Source organism: Saccopteryx leptura, chromosome 1 (assembly GCF_036850995.1).
Source record: "Saccopteryx leptura isolate mSacLep1 chromosome 1, mSacLep1_pri_phased_curated, whole genome shotgun sequence".
In the NCBI taxonomy this organism is placed as follows: Eukaryota; Metazoa; Chordata; class Mammalia; order Chiroptera; family Emballonuridae; genus Saccopteryx; species Saccopteryx leptura.
This window is the reverse complement of record NC_089503.1, coordinates 170,957,871-170,982,713: the sequence shown is the minus strand read 5'-3', so window position 1 is coordinate 170,982,713 and position 24,843 is coordinate 170,957,871. Positions and strand designations below refer to the sequence as shown.

The window sequence follows — 24,843 nt, the reverse complement described above, 5'->3', positions numbered from 1 at the left end:
TTTGAACAAAGAGCGGTTTTGTTTACTGATCAAAAGTCAGGAAACAGTTGCTCCAGGGATATGAGGAGGCAGTAGCAGTATCTGCCATAACCTCCTTTTACGGAACCTTTGGCTTTTTGCCCCAAATTCTACCAGCAATTCTCTCCATCTTCTATCATCTCCCTTTAGGCTTTTTTTTTTAATTTTTTTTTATTTATTCATTTTAGAGAGGAGAGGGAGAGACAGAGAGAGAGAGAGAGAGAGAGCGAGGAGAGACAGAGAGAGAGAAGGGGGGAGGAGCTAGAAGCATCAACTCCCATATGTGCCTTGACCAGGCAAGCCCAGGGTTTTCGAACCGGCGACCTCAGCATTTCCAGGTTGACACTTTATCCACTGCGCCACCACAGGTCTCCCTTTAGGCTTTTATTTCCACTTGTTTATAGAATTTATTATATTCTTTAGAATATAATTATTATATACATACTTCATACCCCTTGATGGACTATTATTTTGCCATCGTTAGAGACTTTGTCTTGTTTTTCTTTGAGTTTCTTATATATACAGCACATGTCTCACACAACAAACCGCAGGCTCCATGGTCAAGGCTGTTGGGCCCACTACTGGCTGACGAGGGAAGGACATACTCCTTTCCTGATGATTGCACATGGTTGGACCTGGAAACTATCATGCTAAGTGAAATAAGCCAGGCAGAGAAAGAAAAATATCATATGACCTCACTCATTTGAGGAATCCAATGAACACAGTGAACTGAGGAGCGGAACAGAGGCAGAGGCGGGATCAAAGGGACAGGAGGGAAAATGGACAGAGGGAAAATGAAAGAGAAGATGGGATCAGAGAAGGGGAAGAGATTAGTGAAATTATATATACATAACAGCATATAGAGAACAGGACAGCAAATCCTGGAGGGAAGGGGGGAAGGCATTGGGGGAAAGAGGCAAAGGGGGGCTGAGGGGAACACGGGGGTGGGGAGATATATTCAAGTGGGACACTTGAATCTATGTAAACACAATAAAATAAAATCATAAAAAAAAAGAGTATAGAGAAAGCACAGGTTCACCGTGGTTTTGTTTATCCCTTACAGCTCATCTCAACGGCTATGATGACAAACCTGTAAGAATTGCTTAAAATAATAATTCAATTACTAAATACTCAGAGCCCCCTAATTGGACAGTAAGCAACAGCCACACTCTCATTCAGTTAATCGTGATTCCTCCAAACCAATATTTGAGTCATTTAGGAAAAGCACTGTTTTTGCAGTCTGTTAGAGGAATATGCAAAATAATTTCACTTCATAGAATCCGAGGCTTAGAAATAGAGTTTGAAACATAGAGGGAGATAGTGCACAGGCTCTAACACAGTGGCTCTTAGGAATTCCCATTTTGGACCCCTGTGGTGACACAGTCACATGGCTAACCCAGGTTAGTGTAGGACAGCTCCAAAACAATGAGTCTGGAGAGCAGGGCTGTGGAGGTGGGGACATGAAAGGATGCTTGCAGCATTACTAGGACAATACCCAGCAGGGTGCTGATAGGTCAATAATGTTTGGATAGTTTCTATAAAAATTATATTTTACAGTAATTTCAACTATTAAAAAAGAAATGACTTATAGAACTTGGGTGCACAGCCAACTTTGGTATGCACATGTCAGAATAGAGGGTCTCGATATGTGCACTCCATATAGATGTTGAGAAGCCCTGCAGTGTGTCAAAATTATGAAACTGGGATTTTTTCATAAAATAACTTAAAATTGTACTGATTGTTTTAGATACTGCCTGATAATTACTAACTTGGAAAATGTACTACTATATTTAAAGTTGAGCTTTTAATGTGGGATACATTTCTTTTTATTTATTTATTTTTTTGTATTTTTCTGAATTTGGAAACGGGGAGGCAGACAAACTCCCGCATGCGCCCAAGCAGGATCCACCCGGCACGCCCACCAGGGGGCGATGCGCTGCCCATCCGGGGTGTCGCTCTGCCACAACCAGAGCCATTCTAGCACCTGAGGCAGAGGCCACAGAGCCATCCCCAGCGCCCGGGCCAACTTTGCCCAGTGGAGCCTCAGCTGCGGGAGGGGAAGAGAGAGACAAAGAGGAAGGAGAGGGGGAGGGGTGGAGAAGCAGATGGGCGCCTCTCCTGTGTGCCCTGGCCGGGAATCAAACCTGGGACTCCTGCACACCAGGCCGACGCTCTACCACTAAGCCAACTGGCCAGGGCCATACATTTCTTTTAATAGAAGATATTGAGCCCAGACAAATGAAATGTTTATTAAAATAACTACAAAGAAGTATACAAAAAGTAACAAGAACCTCAATCCAACTAAACCAGAGAAATTAGTATCTAATTTGAGGAAATATGAAGTTTTGAAATTCACATTTTTTTGTTGACTTTCTGAAAATACATATATTACAATTTGCAAAATAAAGTTAATATGTGACTACCTATTATTAAAAGGTATTTAAAGCATCATATGGGATTACTTTTTATTCACTCTACCTCCCCTTATGCACTGGCCCTAAAAGTTGCCAGAATTTTTTCACACTATTTTCCAATCACTTCTGATGAGATACTGTTTTTAAATTGAATAAATATGATTTGTTAATTAAATTCTTAAATTGATACTCATATTTTACTTGTATTTTATTTTAAGGTATAGAATATTTACTAGAAGGATTGTATGTACATTAAAACTGATTTGAAATGCACATGGGTAACTGCTTATAATCCTATGATGAATTCCTTTATAAAGCAAATAGTCACCCTTTATTTTATCTTTTGTGTAAATATCCAGATTGCTCAAAGCAAGATTTGCCTGGATTTCAGGTTCTGTTCGTTGGGAATAGTTCTATACTTTGAAATTTAGCATGCATTGCTTTGTGGTGATGGTGGCTTTAACTCTAAGTTGCAATAAGATACGATGGATCAGTTCCTCCTCTGATTTACCATGATTACCTTGGGTAAGTCATTTAGCGGACATACGTTTTAATTTTTAGTTATGGAATAAGGATAATAACAGTCCTCACAGAAGCCATTATGTAAAATAGAGACGACTATTAAATTAGGTCCAAAGCATTGTGAGATGCTGCTGCTGCTTTATTTGGCTGGTGCATCTCAGTTCTCAGAGTATTTCATAAGCTCCACTCCCCTCGATGCTGTTCCTGCATCTCTGAAGCCGTCACAGCTATTGCATCCCCATTTTATAGACAATCCGATTTTCCTAAAGTGATACATTGTACTCAACCAGAAGTCAACTAAGGAAACAAATGTCTTAAGCCTCTGTTATGTATTTGGTAGCATGCTACACCCATTGGTGTCTCTGATGACATTTAGGATAAAAATTCACTGATTAAAAAAGTTCATAGCCCTGGCCAGGTAGCTCATTCGGTTAGAATGCTATCCCAATACACCAAGGTTGTGGGTTCAATCCCCCCAGTCAGGGCACATACAGAAATCAACCAATGAATGCATAAATGAGTGGAATAACAAGTCAATATTTCTCTTTGTGTCCCTTTCTCTAAAAATTAATTTAATTGTTTTAAATGTTCTCATATTACTATGTTCACTGTGTACAATAGGGGAAAACATTAATATTTAAATAACTACTGTGTGCTAGATTCTCAGTCTTGTTCAAGCCTCCCGGAACTACAAGGGAGGTAGGATTCATTTTATTTCATGTGTGCCAGGCTTTGTTCCTGGGCATGCCCGAGCTGAGTCTGCATCAGAGGTAAGCTTCATCTGCATCAGAGGAGAACCACCGAGGGTGGTTGTGGGGTTTAGATGAGATGTGATGATCTCTGTGTGACGGCATGGTACCCAGCGCACAGCTCACGTTTACTGGGCGCTGGTGTTACAACTGTGGAGCACATGGGCTCAGGGTACATTCACATAAAGGGCTTTGTGGAGCATAGCCAGAGGCTATAATATTCTTGTATTTTTCATGTTTTTTAAGACTCCCAACAATCAAAAGGTCATAATTTGCTGTAACGATGCCATAATTAAGTTGTGGTAAATGATAGCATTTGTCGATTTTATAACCAGAATTGATTCATAAAATGAATCCAGTCCCAGCAGTTTATGTTAACATAATTAAATGGAAATTTAATTCTAACTGAGTTTGCTTATTAAATTGAAAATTACTGGGTTGTGAGCACTCTTACATTTCTGTCAAAATTGCTGTAAGTCTAGAATTACATGAAATATCCATTAAAATAAAGCATGTTTAAGGCTCTGGGACTGGTGGTGGATACATCTCTCAGCATGCATGCAGACTGACCACATGAGGACCCGCGCTTGCTGTGAAGTCCATGCTAATGGCCCCTCTCTTTCCTCCACAGCCACTGGTTTAGCCCTGGGGCTAGGACGGAGCATGGGCAGGTAAGGAACACTCCAGTCCGAAGGAAGTCAGTCTGCCTCCTTCAAACACTTAACCATCACCCTTCAGGGCACTGGATCAGCTTTATGAGAAAGATAGCAACCCCAGCTCAATGAGTCCACATTTTAATATATTGACCGAATGAATGACCCTCAGTGACTGCGTTCTCCCTCACCGTCACGTTCTTCAGCCACACATGTCACCTCCAGTAAGAGTCTGGAATTCGTTTTTGTGTTTTTTTTGTGTTGTTGTTTTTATTTACCAAGTTAGGCACCAAACAGTGTATGTTTGAATAATTAATTTGTATTAAACATGAGATCAGCCAGCAAGAGAATATTTTTATCCTTGAAGTTTAGAAAATGGCAATAGTTTTTTACAGGTTTACATTTCTAGGTGTGTGTGTGTGTGTGTGTGTGTGTGTGTGTGTATTTTAAATCACTTTTTAATATAGTTGGCAGTGATTATTTGACTTAGCAAGAACTTGACATTCACTTTAGTGAATGTTACATATAAAGTAGTTGCCTTTCTCCGTCCTTGATTGACTGTATTAGTTCTCTCTCTGCGTCATGCTAAGGTAATTTAGAGCTTAAATTTTTGATACGTTTTAAAATCATGTATATCTTAAGTTTGGCATCCTGGCTAAGCTTTTTTCATTATTAATTATAAAAAATTATTTTTAGTGGGTCAGAATATGTAAGTAATGCATGGGAATGATAAACCCAACATCCACAGAGATCCTTCCTTCTAGGGGTTGATAAGTAGGGGAAGTAGACAAAGAGGGGCTCGAGCTTGCTATGGAGATTGTAAACATTACTGTATTGGCCATGTTTTAATTGCTAAGCGGGGCAACATACACCATGGGTCCTCTTATTTATAAAAGGAAGGTGCCAAGTACTTTTAAAAAAAATGTATCACATTTCTTAACACACATGAGCCTAATTAGAGAAAAATATCTTGTGAAAAAATCAGAAAAAAATCAGTTATAATGATTTCTGGGGTAATTTTGCACTTTTTTTCTTTCTATGAGAGCAGTTTGCCTCTTTAAGGCTGCTTCTCATGTAATAATAGAATATGTACCACTGTTGCTAAAGATTTGGAAATTAGCTAAGCTGTGTCTATGATGTGTTCATCTTATTCAGAATGTAAATATTAGACTTTCTGCGCTCTCAAATGGTTCACATTCCTCACGTATAATACTTACAGTAAGATTTTGCTTGTAGTAGTAAGTTGCATCAGGATCTACTTTATCCCAAAATATGGTTTTTAAAGCTTATTTTCTACCTTTTAAGATTTGCAAAAACTCAAATCATATTATAGATTTATGTTTGAGATTACAATGTAACTATAAATAAAGGTTGTTTCCAGCCAACCTTTATTTCTGCATTAAAAATAAATACATAATAACTTATAGATAAGAAAATTAGCCAATTTTTAAAATTTAACTTTTAAATTCTTTTTGATCAATTTTTGAATCAGCCTATTGCTCAAACTTTGATATACTAGTTTAGATTATCTTGTCTAAATAGGTTACTAATAAATACAATTGACTCTTGTCCTTTGAGGTAGCTATGTTTTACAGAGTTGATGTGAACACTCTAGTAGCAAATCCTGAAACATTACTCTCAGGGAAAGTACAAGTTTAACTTCCTGAGAACCTCTGGTTACAACATTGTTATTAGCTAATCAATTTGCAACCTTTGTTTGAAGAGTGTTTCTGTTTAAAGAACCTTATATATTACATGTCATTGATTCATTAGCATTGAACTCCTGGCGAACAGCACCATAACTTATGCCAGAAGAAAGCTTCTCTAACACATAATTTCTCTGTGAGGTCCATCACAGCTTTCTTGCCCTTGGAAACACTAGACAGCACTTGAGCATTACACTTGGGGGCCATTTTAAATAGTGAAATCACCAACAAGAACCCCCAAATGCAAAACATGTAGCACTAATTAGTCCGTGAAAAAGACACTTGTTTAAAGTAAGAGAGCTAAAACAGGGGGGAGGGGCATAACTTGTCATACCTCAGCTGGCAAAGTGCACTACCAGGGAATCAAATAGTCACCACTTGGCACATATTGGCAAATGCAAAAGTGCCAGAAGTGTTGATTTTGGCATCACAAATAAATTTTAGCCACTAGGCAAATTTGTAGGCATGAAATCTGCAAATGAGGGTCGACTGTTCATGTATATGTGTATACAAATACACATGCAGACTACTCACATTTTAAGGGATAACACTTTCCTTAATGTAGCTTAGACCAATAAAAACTAACTGTAGCACAGTAAAGTATAGGCTAAACCCAGGCGCACATGATGAAACGCAGGATCATGAAGTATAAACCATTTATTGTTGAATGAATGTTAGTTAGCAGGCATGATCACCTTTTATTTTGTCCATGCCAACTAATAAACATGAAGAAGTGATAATGTTCACCCCATTTATTTAGAAATCCCACCCCTCACTATTTTCCCCAAAAAAGAGATAACTGTAAAAATAACATAGCTTTTCCCCTAAGTGCTTCTAATCTGGGGCAGGAAAGAATAATTATCGAATAATTACAGGATGGTGACAGATGCTTGGTAAGACCACAGAGAAGGCACAATACACACTAGAAAGGCCACAGAAGGAAAATGTCAAAGTCCGCTCAGAAGATGGAGTTGAAGAGAAAGCATCTTGCTTTTTTTTTTTTTGGAGGATCATTTTTAATTCTGAGACTTTTCCCTTTTCCTCCTTGACCATCTTATGGTTTCACAATCGGACTGAGTTTAAAAGTGTCTTAATGAATCACAAATCACAGTTTAGATATTGCTTAGTTCTCCTTTTTAAGGATGCAGAAACTGAGATCGTGGGTTTGAAGAGACTTGAAATTATTTTGTAGATGATTTAAGGAGTCACCTGAGAAGTGGCTGTCGGTTTCAACACCCCAGAGCTTGAAAGCTTTCTGAACATCAGGTAGTAAAGAGAGGATTGCTGGGGAATCAGAATGCTGCTCTTTGCTTCTTCCTCCTGTGTTAGGGACTTGATACTTTTAATAATCTTGTAAAAATATCACAAGGATCCACAGAAATTCCTCACCCCCCTTTCTAGAAGAGTAAGAACCATTATCCACAAGGAACACATCTCTTCCTGGTTTAATTCAGCCATTTTTAAATGGTGCCCCTTTTGTGAACCTCACATTGTACTAGGTTTTGTGTTTATGAATTTTAATGTAATTCTTACATGAGTCATTTTTTAATATACATCTGCAGGTCACTAATAAGGGACTTTTGTATCTCCGTTTGGCCTAAGTCCAGCAATCTGAAAGTTGGAAGGTAAGAAGCACTTCGCACCATATTCAGAAATTCTATTTTTAATGAGAGTTGACATGGTTGAGTCAGAACCCTGAAAAGTGACCTCACTTGTGACACTGATAGGAATTCAAGGAAACAAAAAGAAAATGATCAATAAGAAGAATAAAAAGTATCTTAAAACCTAATGCGCTCGATGTGCTTGCTTACTAGAACAGGCTCAAGGATACTTGTCTTTTATTGTGAGTTCATGATGTGATCCCCCTCCCCCTGGTTCTGTTTTTTGAGGCATAGCAGAAAAATGTCAGGATCTTTCAAATACAAATATGCTTTTTTATTCTAATAATACTCTGGATTAATTTTTTTTCATCTTTGCCCCTTAAAATATGTTTGTTTCCATATTAACTTGTTAAATTCATGACTCAAAGATCCGAGTCTTTATCTTTTTTATCTGAGCTTGACTTTAAATTTGCAAAGTTACACCCAGATTTATAATTTTATTGATAAAATGAGATAGTTTTATGATAGCTTCCTAATATAGGTGCATTGTATTAAATAATTTCAATATGTAGCTTTTTTTATATACAAAGCCCATCAAAACAATAAATCTGAAGAAAAGAAATCCCCCTACAAATCTAATGGAAGCAGCTCTAATTTCCAAGTTCAGAGAAGGTGCTATTTCATTTAAGTTCAACCTGGTAGTGGTGTCCCTAAGAACTAGCCAGACCCCACAGGCACTGCAGGCACTGCCTAATACTGATTTTGGTCTTTATAGTTAACATTTAAAAAAACTAAACTATAGAATTCTTTTCCTATCTCAGAACATAGTGTTGGGGATTTTTGAGTTCTTCTAACTTTTAACACAAACCTCAGGTATGGTGTTCAAATATCTGCCTTTATCTTAACATTAGAAGAGTTAAAACTACTAACATTAATGTAAGGTGGAGGTAGAGATTTCATCCCGTCACCTCTAGCTATCTGTGTCACAAATGTTGGTTTGTACATATATACATATATATATGTATGTATATATGTATTTTAAAAAGCACTACACTTAGAAATGCCAAAGTAATTAATTTTTTTTTCAGAAACAATTTAGTTTTCATGGTACGAAGTGTTTCTAAATGGAAACACTTTCAGATTAATGGACTTAAGATAAATGGTTGCTATTTTCTATAAGTAGGGATAATGATATAAGGCTTCCGCTATATATCAGACACTAGATCTCACTATTTCTTTATCTCATTTATTTATTCACTCAACAAATATTTATTTAGCAATATAAAAACAAAAACTCCAGACACTGTGCTGGACCTTGCAGGCAGGTTGCTTCAGTGAGAAGCAAAGGTCCAAAGGTGAGCCAGAATGTGACCCACACTGCAAACTAAAATGTTATGTTTGGCTGGGATTCATAATTTAGAAGTAAGGAGGTGAGTTTGGGGGTGGGAGGAACTGTAATAAGTTGTGAGTTTAGGAATGTAATCAAACTGTGAAGGACCGTGAATGCCTTATACAAGACTGTGGGGTTTATCTGAAGAGAGAGTACTGGAATCAGATCTAATCTTAGAATTACTGGCTGCAGTTGGAGAATGGATTAGATGGGGGGCAGGGCTAGGGGCAGGATATTACAGGTGAGAGAAGGTGGTGGTGTGGAACAGGGTGGTGGTCACAGGCTGGAAAGAAGTAGATATTTAAGAGTAATTTAATATTCCTGAAAGAAGGAATGATCCACACATTCCTGGTGACCTAATTAAGGTCCATTCCTTGGAACGATTACCAGATGTCGCTAATAATTGATTCTAAAGAATGCCAATAAACTGTTCAAAACATATTTCATTAAAAGTCATTGATACTGGTCAGATGATACCCACATATAGATAGGCTCATTAATGATCATCATAACTGTAGCATTTGAACCATTTTCTCAGCACATCTATTAATGATCATCGTAACTGTAGCATTTGAACCATTTTCTCAGCACATCTATTAATGATCATCATAACTGTAGTATTTGAACCATTTTCTCAGCACATCTATTAATGATCATCATAACTGTAGCATTTGAACCATTTTCTCAGCACATCTATTGTTCTGGCCATAGTGCTACGCATCTTATGTGGTTTACTTTATCTAATACAGTAGCCTCACAGGTCGATACTGTTGTTATGTGCATTTTACAGATGCAGGCTGGAACTCAGAGAGGTTCGATACTTCACCCAAGGTTACATAGCTTGCAAATGGTTGATGTGTTATTAAAACCTGGTGACTCATTTGTTACAGACACAGCAGGGATTAGAACCCAGAACTGTCCTGTATGATTAATTCTAAGAGTTCTTTTTTTTTTATGGTTGATTTCTAACATGGTATATAGCTTCTTTTTAACCTCGTCTGTGCCTAATCACTTTCTGCATAAATAAGCTACAGTTTGAATGAATGCATAGTAAAGAGAATTGACTTTTTTGGTTTCTTTCAAATAGGTAAAGTGTGAAGGGTAATTGATGATGAGGTATTTTGAGCAGGCAATCAAATACGTATTTCTTCTCATTGTCTATTTGGAAGCTATTCATTTCTTTGAAAGACAATGTTGGAAATAAATATTAGGCCAATAAATACAGAGAAAATAATATTATATTTATTATGTCAGCATCGGTGACAGGTCCCCCCCACAGGTTTCCAGTTGAATGCAGTGGTAGAGGCCCTGACTTTCACCGGGAACACTCCTGAGAACCAGGATTAGAACTCAGTTCTAGACTTTCAGCTCCAGGCTGTCCAGGAAGCCCTGGAATGCCAACTCTTACAAACATGTTTACAAGAGTTTCAGTGGCAACTTCACCAAAGGTTGTAGTGTTTGTCTTAGGAGAAATCAGTAGGGAAAAGAAGCAATGCAAGTGATCGCATAGCGTCCCTTTGAGTGTCTCCTACTTACAAAACAACATAATGAATGTATCTTTGTTTCTGCAACTTTGCTTAACACTTTGGACAGCATCAGCTTCTGAGAGATAACCGAGCCGAGAGAGGACACAAGAAAAACTGCTCCGTGAAGACAGCCAACAGGTAAGCGATTCAAGGTCACTACTAATTCTGATCACTAATCTGTCCCATTGATTTCCGTACCAGTATGAACCCGGGGAACTGTAGTTGGGTTGCCTTTGGTTCTAAGCAGCTGACTTAAAATATTTTATGTATTGTTTCTTAGAATATATTTTAGAATTCTAGTCATGAATAAAAAGTAACCATTTTCTGTGTATTTTTAAAAGCTGATGAAAAATAATGAATGACTTTTTTTTTTTATAAATAAATTTTTATTTTAATGGGGTGACATCAATAAATCAGGGTACATATATTCAAAGAAAACATTTCCAGGTTATCTTGTCATTTAGTTCTGTTGCATACCCATCACCCAAAGAGAGATCGTCCTCCGTCACCCTCTATCCAGTTTTCTTTGTACCCCTCCCCCTCCCCCTCTCCCTCCTTCCCTCCCCCCACCTCCCGTGTCCACCCCACTCCTGTGAATGACTTTTTAAAAGAAGAAAATTTCTGCTTCCCATAACTAATCAGGATTTAGAATAATTATTTTGTTTTAATTTTAAAAAGTAGAATTTTCCCCCCAAATTTAAATGGTACTTAGACCTCATGAGAAAGAAACCTATTATTCTATTTTTTTTTTTTTCTGAAGTTGGAAACGGGGAGGCAGTCAGACACATTCCCGCATGTGCCCGATTGCGATCCACCCGGCATGCCCACCAGGGGGCGATGCTCTGCCCATCTGGGGCGTTGCTCTGTTGCAACCAGAGCCATTCTAGTGCCTGAGGCAGAGGCCACAGAGCCATCCTCAGCGCCCGGGCCAACTTTGCTCCAATGGAGCCCCGGCTGTGGGAGGGGAAGAGAGAGACAGAAAGGAGAGGGGGAGGGGTGGAGAAGCAGATGGGCGCTTCTCCTGTGTACCCTGGCCTGGAATCAAACCCGGGACTCCTGCACGCCAGGCCAATGCTCTACCACTGAGCCAACCGGCCAGGGCCCCTATTATTCTATTCTTAAGATTCAAAACTGAGTTTATAAAAAATAGACTCTTTTTAAAAAGTACTTCTAGATTCTTGCTCATTTTCCATTACTGAGTTGGTATTCTTTTTTATTTCTTTTAACGCTGAAGATTTGCCCCGGTTCATTTATTTAGATGATGGGGTTTCAAAATTAACATGTGATTCTGAAGACTTAGGTTTTTTTTAGATAAAAATGGCAATCATAGTATTGATTAGAACTGCTGCCCTGAGATGTACACTTCCTCAGTTTTGCACCCCACGCACACTCCAGGGCTTCCCACCAGCCGGCCGCTGTGTGAGCACCCCACGCACACTCCAGGGCTTCCCACCAGCCGGCCGCTGTGTGAGCACCCCACGCACACTCCAGGGCTTCCCACCAGCCGGCCGCTGTGTGAGCACCCCACGCACACTCCAGGGCTTCCCACCAGCCGGCCGCTGTGTGAGCACCCCACGCACACTCCAGGGCTTCCCACCAGCCGGCCGCTGTGTGAGCACCCCACGCACACTCCAGGGCTTCCCACCAGCCGGCCGCTGTGTGAGCACCCCACGCACACTCCAGGGCTTCCCACCAGCCGGCCGCTGTGTGAGCACCCCACGCACACTCCAGGGCTTCCCCTGACCCTGACCGCCAAGCCATCAGACACTGCGGAAGCAAATGTCAATTCTATCTTACATGTCTAATGTCTTACAGTGCAAACAAAGAAGTTGATCGTCAATGCTAGCCAACATAAAATCAATACATTTACCCCTAAGAATATCAATCTACCCTACAAGACTTGTAACAAAGTACAGAAAGGCCCAGCCCTCTTTTCCCCATCCCCTAATTTTACCCTCCAACAGAAACCACTTTAGCTCTTTTAACTGTATTTTCTAGTATTGACCTAAACTACATGATATTAATATTGTCTGTTGACTCCTGCTTTGTGACACTCACACCATATCTGCATTGTTTCCCTTTCTCCCTCATAGTTATACCGTAATCACAGCAAGTCAGTATTCATCGTTTGCATAATATGATCGTGTGTGCGATGCCACTCAGATGTGTAACTTTTCTGCAGTTGTGGAGATAACTGTCTGGTTTTTCATTTGCTTGGCTTTCCATGTGGCTACTTCCTCACAGAAGTGTAACTCCTCCCAGTTCTTGTCTTGGTGCCCACCTCCCCTGGGTTCAGAGCCCCCCTTCCAGACCCAGACTGAGCTGTTTGCTGTGCAGACCTCCCACAGAGCTGAGGGCCTGGGATCTTGTGTCACAGTCATCCTGGGGGGTTTCCTTCTCCTCCTAGGTGGGATTTCCTGGAACTTGTCCTGAGCTTTCTGAGACAGAGGAAGGGCGTGGTTAAATCTGTGAGACTTTGCTTGTCTGAAGACGTCTTTATTCTAGACTCACCTGGAAGGACTCAGCTAAGAAGTGAATTCTGGCTTGGGACCCATTCTGTCTCAGGATTCTGAAGGCGTTCCTCCAGTGTCTTCCATTTTCATTGGGTACCATTTTCTCTCTTCTCCTGTTCTTTGGATATTGAAACACCCTCAAATGAGTCTCCAATTTCTTTATTTTTTTTACTTTTATATATTGTCATCTTCAAAGATTTCTCGGCAGTTTTATCAATGGTGGGTGCCCAAATGTTTTATTGATTTAAAAAATTCCCTCCTAACTTATTTCTAAGAGTTCGCCTTGTGTCCTTGAACATTTCTTCACATATCCTCCTTGTCTTGTTTGTGGGTCCAGTGTATTTTCTTGTCTCTCTCAGGGTATCAGGTGTATTAGGCACAGGGCAATGAATAAAGATCAAATACACACCAAAAGAGAAAGACAGACTCCAGTTTAATTTTTTTACAAGTTTCATTAAGCACGAGACAGAAGTTCTTCACCTTCTTGACTTATATGCATTTTTCTCTGCTCCTCCTTTGAGAAAGTCATTTTCTTTCTTAATGTTTAATCAAGTCTTGACTTTTCTTATGTCTTTTGGATGAGTGACTGCACTTCTCTATCTCAGCTTGTGGAAAATCTAAAGGTTAGAGAAGAGAACTGGAATGTATTATATCAATGCCTTTTAGGATCATTGACTCCCCAGGATACCAGGCGGGGAAGAGCAGACAGATGCACACACAGTCCACTGTTATGGCTCAAAGCGAGCTTTGGAAGTACATGACAACAACATGCTCTCACTCAGGTGGGCATCCTGCTGAATGAAGCTCTGAGTCCATCAAGCTCACAAGTGTAGTGTTGGTCTTTGGGATATAGTGCATTGCACCCCCTGCTCCTCAGGGGATATCCGTGGAGGGGTTTTAGGGACATATCTACCAATGTCACTAACTGTAATGCCCTTTGGTAGTTTCCCGTATGGTATCCAATTTGTGGTATTTCTCCCCCTTTTTTTCCACATCCACTTTAATGTTCATCCTGGCTCTTTAAACCAGTGATGGGTCTTTTCCAACTCTTAGACTATCTTCTGTCCACCAGGACGGAGGGAGTGACAACCTACTAAGGTCTCCTTTAAGCGGCATTCTCTGAGGGAGTTTTATCTCCTCAATGACAGACTGTTTTTCAAGGTATCCTAGACTTCCTCCTGCGTTCCTTTGTGTTTCTCAAGCTCTTTCTCTCTCTTCACACATCTCATGCCTGTTACTATCATTGGTGCTGTTGATGGCTTGTCATTCATGTGTATGCCAATAGTTATTAATCAAATATCAATGCATTTATTCATTCATGTCTTTATTGCAAACATAACATTCTCATTCTTCTTGGTAGGATACTTTGTTGGTCTTACAATCAAACTTTTGACTGATTGTTAACATATGTATATTGTAAACCAAATAAAATAGATACTAATTATCAACAGAAATATAATTTAATCTAAATGATTCAAGTAATTAGTCTTATACATCTTCCTTTTAGTTTGTTGCTTTATTTTTATTCCCTCTGGGAACCCTTATTGTAGAGTAGGTGTGTCGGATATTACGTGGTGTGAACACTTTTCATCATGACATTCTCCTTATACGCTGCATTCATTTGATTCGTTCTCCTAAGATCTTGCATTGCAGTCCTTGAAGTTACACGTTTCCTGTCCTTCATTCTTGCATGTTGCCCATGTCTTGATTGGCCCCATTGGGTACTTTTGTTTGATTGGTCTGTAGGGTCTTATTTTTCAGGCGTGCTTCTCCCTCTTTGGTGTTCTCTGTCCTCTCCCCAACCGTAAGGTTTCATCTTAGTTCTATTGTCCATTACCTCTCATCTGATACTGAACGAGTGTCTCAGAGTTTGTTTATGCTATTCTTTCATTGTTACCTACCTTTAACCCTTTGAAAACACAGAATTCTTTCAATAAATAAATGCACGAAAGCATACAAACTGTTTTATTTTTAAAAAAACACTATTATTTGTTACTGTCACTGTGAAATAATTAACAGGCCTGGTTCTTGAGTGAGCACTGCATGCAAGAGATTACCAGCTGCAGTGAATCTCTCACACACCCACACCCACACACACTCACGCGTGCGCACATTCACTCAGCCGAACCTCAGGGCAATGCACCTGTTGTTTTTTTACAGTAATACTGGTGACATCCAGATTTATTTCTTCAAACCACACCTTTCTCTTCATTCCAGACTTGCTGTCTGAGCCTTTATGTTTTTCCAGTGCTCAAATATAATTTTTTGCTTCTCAAAATTAGAAAAGACCTTTCGCTTTGCCTTCCCCTCATCTGAAACTGCAATTAAATAATTTCATGTTGTTTCTCAAGTCACAACCTTTGTTTAGCACCAGAATGTTCAGTATGGCCTTCCCAAATAGAAAGTCAGTAAAGCATGTACCAAGCGATGCCTAGTACTGAGTCATGTAACATTTCTAACACAGCTGAATGTTTAGTCTTTAATGCTTAGTCTTTGTTGTCCTAACAGTCCGTACAAAAGGGCTGATGGTTCAGAGCAACTGTACTGAATTATACAGACCATGTCAGGGCTTTTTCTTTATATCTGGTCTCTTTATTTTATTTTATTGTTTGTAATTTGGCCCTGCATCCTTACATGATTTTTGTCATTTACTATTGTGCAACACAAAAGCTAAGTCATCTTAGTGGCCTGATCTACAGCTTGAAATCAGGTCAGAACATCTTTTATTGCCCTTAATTATTAAATTCTACTTAGTATTTTTTATGTCTTTTAGAAAACACATGTCCATCCATTTTACTTTGTCCTTAAAAGCACTACGTTTTTCACCTCCTTAGTGTGAAAAGATGTGATGGTCCCTGGATTTGTGTGTGCTATAATTTCTTAAAAATAAACTTTCTTTCTTGCTGTTCTATTGTCAGATAATAAAAAAAGTCTTCTGAAACTTAAAAAAAAGGCAATATAATCAGAGATTCAAAATAAATGCCATCTTATTCACACACACATGCATGTACACACACAAATGCACACACACACATATACGTCAACCTTCTTTCATCAGATGGGAAGAAGATTTTTGTTTATGCTTATGCAAGAACACTCATTTCATCTGATGATACAGATCACTGTATTCTGTTGCAGAATGTAACAAGCGGAATTACAGCTGTGCTTTTTTTGATCTTCTAAAGATCTGCAGTTATGTGAGGGTTTCATTTGCTCGATTTTCCCCATAGTGTCATCTGTCACTACGTGGGAAGGAGACATAATCTGCAACAGATACGAAACTATTTGTCATTTTGCAGTTTTGCCAAAAATAAATGAAACTGTTAATTACTACATTTTTTGAGCAGTTGCTAATAAATTGGACTAGGGTAGCTGTTCATGAGAGTACTGGTTACTGACATGAACCAATTTTGGTTAGTGTAGCTTTTCACAAACGCATACCAGCAAAAGTAACTGATGCATTATTTCATTCTCAAAAATGAGCCATTAGCTACCCTATGTTAATAAGTTCAGAATTTTTAGACACATCATCCTTTGTCCTATTAAATCTCATGCTTCGACACTGTGTTCTAAAGTAAGTCCTATCATCAACATTTTTATATTTATGTATTTTATGTTTATATGTTCAAAATCACTGCTTGAATCTGCTTTTAAATATTAATTTTAAAAATAAAATGTCTAGTATTTTATCATTGAGTTTTTCCAGACCTAAAATTAGTATTTAAATATCATTTTTCTAAAAAAGTTTACCCAGTCATTCAGATAGAAAAGCGTATTTTAAATTATTTTAATTCATTCATATGTATGCATGAATGAACAAATAGAAAGTCACATATTCCCTTTAATTAGCATGTGTACATTCCATATTTTTTATATTGGAATGCATTTAATTGCATATGTATTCTAATTTTTTTTTAATTTGAATAGCTTCTGGGTGTAGAGGCACTTAGACTAGAATAATTGGAAACATACCACAGATACAGCATAGAATGGTTTCCAAAGCATTTAATTAATCTGTTTTATTGTATATGGCCATATTATTATATTTTAAAAGGCTATAGTCTCCAATTGGCAATTCTCAGCCTCCTGTCCTTTTTGGAATCCTGAAATTCTAATCTTTCTTGCCTAAATTTTAAGCTAATGATTACAGAGTTATTTTAAATTGTGATTATAGTAAATAAAATTAGTGATTAGTCGAGACTTCTGCAAGGTTTGCTTTCAGTGTGATACGAATAACCCATATGGAAAAACAGGTTTGTCATTTGGAAGCAGGCAACGCGTCCAGTGGGCAGTGAATAAGGAAGTAATCAAGTCCTCCCTGGTGGAACACTTTCTTGAAATCTGGCAGATGAACTAGATATTTTCAAAGGACTAAAAGTATACACAGCCTGTCACCTTTTGAACAGCAGTTACATTTGGCCACTGTCACTAATAATGGAAAGGAGTTCACATGTGGAAGTTGTTCCGGTGACCTGGAGCTGCCATAAATTTGTCGTCTGAAGTCCATCTCCTTGAGGACAGGTGCCTGTTTCACAGTTGGCACACTCCAAATTGGTCCTATGATTAAACAGGCCTGGACACAGAAGTGACCTTTCACTCCCAGAGACGGCTCCCCTAGGACACTGTGATGGCACACCTGCAGGGCCGTCGCATGACAGCCTGTGTCACCACCACCGCCTGGGTTATAACTTCATTATAGGGGCATTTGGGGAATCTGCTCATCCAGCAAACACCGTGCCAGAATCCTTTCCGAAACAACAAGCATTCCTAATTTGTTAGTAAGAGAATCGCTGTAAAAATTAATATTTTAAATCAGCAACACAATAAGCAACAGCTGCTACTTGATAATTTGTACTGTACGGTCCCCAGAATAAATTGAGTCAGTTCATCGGCCGCATTGTAAATGGTCTCAATTTAAACATAGCATGATATATCTATAGAACAGGTCACATCAACTCCTGAATTTTGAAGTGTGTAACCGCTCATAATACAACAAAAGTCACCTTGCAATTTAAATATTTTAATGCAGATATGTGTAATTAGGGTATTTTAAGATTATAGCTAATAATTGATGAAAATATTCTAATATAAAACTTTTAAACTATTATTTGTTTTAGCTAATTTTTGTTACCTTTCAATTATGATACACTTTAAAAATAAGCATAAAATATCACAAAAGAATGCCCCAGAGAGTTGGAACTGTTTTTAAAAGAATCCATTTCTTTCTCATCAGTATTGTCCCTTGCCTTTTCTACTTAGAAATATTTTATCATCACTTCGTAGTGATTTGTTTGTATACCAAGATATTGTTAGGAAGTTACCTTTGTTTATTTTACATACTTCTGATGGATTCCAACTCACGCCCAATTATATTACACTAAATTAACATAATTAAACAGATGTTGATATTTAAATGTTTTCTGGCATTCACATCTTGGACAGCTGTCTTTGAGCTTGGGGAAAAGGCAAACATTTAGAGTTAAATGCTGAACATATGCTTAAATTACTAATTAGAACGATGGGATAAAAACTATGCATTATCCTTTCTAAGGACAATAACCCCCAGATTGGGCTTTGTGTCATCTTCTCATATCAGGTTCTAGTCTGGGGTGTACACAGGACCAGAAGCCCTAGACAGCACAGCTAACTTAATTTAGTTTTCCATTTTGATCACATAAAAATTATGGAGAGTCTCCGCAAGATTCGAATAACTTCTAATGGCTTTTATATCGTCAGTGTTACAACTTGAAAGATGATTTTTCACTTGGGATGTCCGGATGATGAAAGGAGTTTTTAACAATATTTTTTTATTGTTTAAAACTTCAGCATGCAGAAATAGAAAAAAATATAAGCCTGACCTGTGGTGGCTCAGTGGATAAAGTGTCAACCTGGAAATGCTGAGGTCGCCGGTTCAAAACCCTGGGCTTGCCTGGTCAAGGCACATATGGGAGTTGATGCTTCCAGCTCCTTCCCCTTCTCTCTCTCCTCTCTCTGTCTCTCTCTCTCTCTCCTCTCTAAAAAATGAATAAAAAAAAAAAATGGCCTGACCTGTGGTGGCACAGTGGATAAAGCGTCGACCTGGAATGCTGAGGTTGCCAATTCAAAACCCTGGGCCTGCCCGGTCAAGGCACATATGGGAGTTGATGCTTCCTGCTCCTCTCCCCCTTCTCTTTCTCTCTCTCTCTCTTCTCTTAAAATGAATAAATAAAAAAATTAAAAATATATATATAAACTCAGTGCATCTATTAGCTGGCTTAGATAATTATTAGCATGTGACCAATGTTGTTTCATCTATATTCCTACCCACCCCTCCCTCTAATCCTGAAGCCCACTTATGAATTATTCCATCTGAAATATATCGGTCTATTTATGTGAAATACAGCAGCTTCTTTAAAAAAAAAGCCACAGAACCATTATCACATCCATAAAAAAAGCAATTTTTCAATATATATGACTATATACATAGATATATGTTGGTACATGTGTGTGTGTATATATATGTATGATGTTCGCTCTTTCTGAATATTTTTAAAATCTTTTATATACATTGTTTGAATTGAAATCCAAATGAAATCTACCTGTTATAATTGATATATATTTTTAGTTCCCTTTGATTTATAAATTTTCTGCCCCACCCCCAGCCTTCACCTTTGTCTTTATTCCTGGAAATTTTGTTGTCTGGGAAGTCAGGTTTGGTTTGTGCTGTATGGTGTCGCCCCATCCAGGATTGCTGCTGATGCTGTCACTGAGCATGTCCCTCTGTCCCTTGGGTTTCCTGTGAGTGGCACTTAGATCTAAAGAATGGACTGGGTTCTAGTTGTGTTAATCTTGCTAAAACTCTTGCAGAGAGCTATTGGACACATCTCTCACTCCGTATCTCTTTTTATGATATATTACTCAGAATGACCGTATGCTTGCTGTTGAGCATTTGGCATTTAGTTTCTGAAATTTAAAAATATATATATACAGGGACATGCATGTTTTTCTAAAGAAAAGCATTATGTAAATGAAACAAGGAAAGACTCCATTTATATTTGGAATTAATTGTTTTAGGGTATTTCTGTATGGACATTTAAAAGCAACAGACCTTCCAAACAAAGACAGTAACAGACCCAGATTGATAAAATTATGAAGGATGTTTGGTTCAAAGATTCTAATGGCAAAACTATTCCTGAATAGAAGCCAGTGCTCTCCAACTTTGCCAGGATCTCAACTGAACGGTATTAGGAGAATCCAGAAGTTCTCTTCCTGATTTATGAGAATTAATGTTCATGTAGTCTTCACAAGCTTCCGGATGGCTTGCCTAGCAACAACAGTGTATTTCATAGTCTAGCAAACATGTGCTAACAAGTCTGTAAAAGTTGTATAAATAGAATGTTTATTTGTCTGCCTAGAAAAGTATCATGGAAAAGGAAGAACTGAAAGTATAATTTCATAAAGTTACCCTTAATAAGCTGCTAAATACATAGAAGGAAAACTGAGGTGCCTACATAGATGTTAGAAGCTGATTTATGTGTACAAGCTTGATTTTACATATATGTATCAGCTAAAATCTGGTTTTCTATTTTCACAACAAGTCATTTGCTTACTATAGAAATAGGAGCCTCGGCCCTGGCCGGTTGGCTCAGCGGTAGAGCGTCGGCCTGGCGTGCGGAGGGCCCGGGTTTGATTCCTGGCCGGGTTTGCTTTTCCACCCCCCCTCCTTCCTCTCTGTCTCTCTCTTCCCCTCCCGCAGCCAAGGCTCCATTGGAGCAAAGATGGCCCGGGCACTGGGGATGGCTCCTTGGCCTCTGCCCCAGGTGCTAGAGTGGCTCTGGTCGAGGCAGAGCGATGCCCCGGAGGGGCAGAGCATCGCCCCCTGGTGGGCGTGCCAGGTGGATCCTGGTCGGGCGCATGCGGGAGTCTGTCTGACTGTCTCTCCCCGTTCCCAGCTTCAGAAAAATACAAAAAAAAAAAAATAGGAGCCTCAATTAAAATACTGATGATCATAAAAGCAAGTCAATATAAAATCCCTGGCATGCCTTGTTAGGTTTCATTTGATAACTACTATTTAATAAGTGTCTTTATCGGCAAGGTTTGTAAACGCTAAGGAGATTTACTTAAACTGGGTGTAGGCCCTGCAGTTTTTAAGGAATACACAGTCTAGCCAGAGCATTAGCTGATGTACATAATACAGCTGCCTTTTAAGGTAGGAAACATTGTAACTGAGACAGTATTCCCACAATGGCAATCAGAGGGGGCTGCCTTAAGGAAGTGACATTTCAGCTGGGTCACTGATTCCCAATTGAATTCCATCAGTCAACAAGTCAACTAAATTCAAGTACGTTCCTATTCAATGGTAGCACTGCCTGACATATTCCAAAGTAGAAGTAACTCCTTCTGTCTTTCAGAAGTTGCAGATATTCTGGCCTCTGATTACAAACTATCCTGTGTTCATCACCTTCTCCATGTGGAGGTTAAAGTAGCCATGCTCAGAAAGTATACATGATAGACATAGAGAATGATGACTCTATAGGAGCCCCCCTCTCAATAAGGAAAGCCATGGGGACACATTACAGAAACCCAGAGCTGAGCTCAGTCCCGAGTCTGTGTCTGCCAACTCCATCGCACAGTCACTTGCAGACTCCGTGGAATGAGCAAAGCCCCTCAGTTTCCAGAGTTGCCTTGCAGAGGGCTTTGCACTTGGCTCCGCATCCTCACTAGAGCAGTTCCTCCCTGCCTGCAGTTGCCACAAAACCCAGAGCCGTGTGGACAAAGCAATGGGTACAGGCTTTCCCCAACTGAATTCAGCTCTCAGGCTAGCCCATAAACTGATCGATTCGGTCCAACAGGCAGCTTTCTTCTCTGTTCTCTGGAGCATTATGGTGGCGCAGTAGATAGTGTTGGACTGGGATGTGGAGGACCCAGGTTCGAGATCTCAAGGTTGCCAGCTTGAGTGTGGGCTCATCTGCTTTGAGCAAGGCTCACCAGCTTGAGCCCAAGGTCACTGGCTCGAGCAAGGGGTCACTCGGTCTGCTGTAGCCCCCCCCGCCCCCCGCCCCCGTTAAGGCACATATGAGAAAGTAATCAGTGAACAACTAAGGAGCCGCAACGAAGAATTGATGTCTCTCATCTCTCTCCCTTCCTGTCTGTCTGTCCCTCTCTCTGACTCTCTCTCTGCTACAAAAAAAAACAAAAACAAAAACAAACTTAAAGGACAGATTCAGTGACTTCACTAAAACTTGATGTGATGCGCGCAGGGAGGCGTGGTCTCCTGCCACGCTGCCTTGTGTCCCAGCCCCGCCCTACTGAACTGGGTGCAGCCCCCTGTGCCACCTCACTTGTGCACTCCAAGGCCTTTGTGCCTCTTGGGCTGTGTTCTCTGTCACCCAGCAACCTGGCGGCCCTCACGAGCTGGTTTGGAATTCTCTTTGAATATTGAGTTGAAATCATTTTCCCACATGATCAGTAGACTTTAACCCCCAGGAAATGAAAACCGTATCTTTTTTATTTCTCAATCCTGTTTTATGGCATACATTTCATTTTCAAGAGACATTTATTAAACGGAGCACAATAAACTAAGTTGAATGATGGAGTGTAGAAGAGGAGGAAAGGGGATTCTTTTGAGGCCAATGTTCCTTGGTTCAAATACAGTAACTTCATTTCCTGTTTATGTGATTTTTTTGACAAGGAAGTTTCTCTGGACCGTGGGTTCCTAGAAACTACATATAAGGGGTTATTGTGAGGATTAAACAAGACAAAGCATGTGAAAATGTTTAGCAATGTACCTCATACAGAATTGGCTTTCAGTGAGCTTGGATGTTCCTGATAATTCAGATGATCAACTCCAAGACTTAAGAAACCAACATATACTTCAAATAATAATAAAAAAATAATAATAAAATTTATTCCCTGAAGCTGGTGAAAGAAAAGTAACTCACCACACCTCATCCAGATGCTGTAACAGAACTGAACTTAAAGCTTGGTTTAGAGTCAGAAATATCAAATAGGAGACTACAGTAAAAAGTCAGTTCAACAAACATATTCAGTTATTATACACTGCAATGTGAACATGAGTAAAGAGTGGACTTCAGTTACAGGAGTAAGAGCACATGTGCATGGCGCTGGTGACTGACAGTTTCTCATAAGAAGTGACCTAGAGGAATCGGACCAGTGTGGGAAGCATGGTGTCAGAACCGTGGAAGCTAAGACGTAACAGTGGCTCTTCCAAATAGATTTTTAAAAACTATACTAAATAATTTGCTCTACAAAGGGTAACTTCCCTCCAGACATGAGATTGCCCTCATTCACCTACACTCAGAGTATTGCAGTATCTACTGTTCAGACTAACGAAGAGGTACAAAACGAAGAGGCATTCAAGTGAGCCATTTGGGGATTCAGAAGTCTGCTGATGACCACAGATGAGGAATGGCATCCTCAGAACAGCTGACCCTGGGGCTTTTGATGACACTTGGAACGCAATCATGGAAGAAGGGAGACATCTTTTCAGTAGGAGGCACCAAGCAGTGGCCAAGAGAAAATCTGAGTAATGAACTGACATGAGACAGTCAGTAGGTTTCAGACTTGGGAGCCCCTTGTGGGTTTTTACTGAGTTTTTGAAATGAAAACAAGGATTTTATCCTTCCATGCTATGACACATTTAAAGCAAGCAGAATCAAACATTAAAGAAAAACTTTAATTTTTTGTTAACTACCAAAAAAATACCTACTTGTGATTTAGAAATGATCATAATTATGTCCTCATTATAGCATATCGATAGTGTTCAGATGTAAATGGCTTTATAGTGTCATATGTGTACCTGGTGGGTGTTCAGCCAGCCTTTATGCTAGATGAGCTGCCGGTAGTATTATACCACAGGTGCCCATCGTCAGTTCCTCTTAACTTCGCCATCTCGGGTAAATTACTTAACTTTTCTGTGCCCTGGGCTGCTTCTCTGTAAAGTGGACATAACATTAGTAAGGTGAATAGCTCACTGTTCTGATTGTTTCCGGTGTGCAGGACTGTGTCAAATGTCTCACACACATTTTCTAAATAAAATCTTCTGGGGGAAAAAATAAACAACCTTTGAGATAAGCACTAGTCTTATGACAGTTCTTGAAGGGAAGGAAAAGTGAGGCAAAGAGAGTTGGAGTAACATGCCAAGGACCAGTAAAACTCCTCCAACACTGACAATGATGGGGACACGTGGGCTTTCGCAGAGGTAGTTGGAAAAGCAGGAATGGGGCACCAGGGGAAGATGTTCTGGCTCCCTGACTCATCTGGAACCTAAAGCAGGCTGACGGAACCCATAGCTGGATTACAGCACGGCGTCTACAGTGTGAAACAGCAGACCGTGCCCAGAACAGCAAAACACCTCCAAGCTGCCCAGACCACTTCCGTTTATCCATTTCATTGCTTGCCATTTCCTAATTCATCTACTTAGAACTTATATCATTTTTTCTGCAGTTGCATGCTCATTGTAAAAATAAAGTCCTGTAACAAGAGTCATAAAGACCCCCCCAAAAAATGCCATCACACTAAAGGTTAATGAGATGATAGATAAGTCGAGCATAAAGCAAGGGCCCAGTTGCTGAGTTCACCGCATGGAGGTTTAAACTTAGTAAAGTCATGATCATTCCAGACACGGGACATGCGCTGGAGGCAGGATAAGTCAAATGACCAAAACCAGAGAGAAAATCGACACCACCAAATGCAAAGGGTCCTTCTGAATGAAGGTGCCATTAATAACAAGGATCTGATGTGATCCTAAAA

The 24,843-nt window shown here is 39.5% G+C and overlaps 1 protein-coding gene across 2 annotated transcripts in view; it reads left to right on the top strand.

Annotated features, from left to right (window-relative positions):
• GPATCH2 (G-patch domain containing 2) overlaps positions 1-24,843 on the top strand; it is a 125,429-nt gene that overhangs the window by 84,561 nt on the left and 16,025 nt on the right. Inside the window, exons 7-9 of one of the 2 annotated variants that reach the window (XM_066380152.1) lie at positions 4,335-4,374; positions 10,647-10,717; positions 17,346-17,406. In XM_066380152.1, the coding sequence (XP_066236249.1) occupies positions 4,335-4,374; positions 10,647-10,717; positions 17,346-17,391 (157 nt within the window). In that variant the 3' untranslated portion in view covers positions 17,392-17,406. Of the gene's footprint in view, positions 1-4,334; positions 4,375-10,646; positions 10,718-17,345; positions 17,407-24,843 lie in introns of those variants that run through there. The other variant, XM_066380142.1, reaches the window with a different exon arrangement.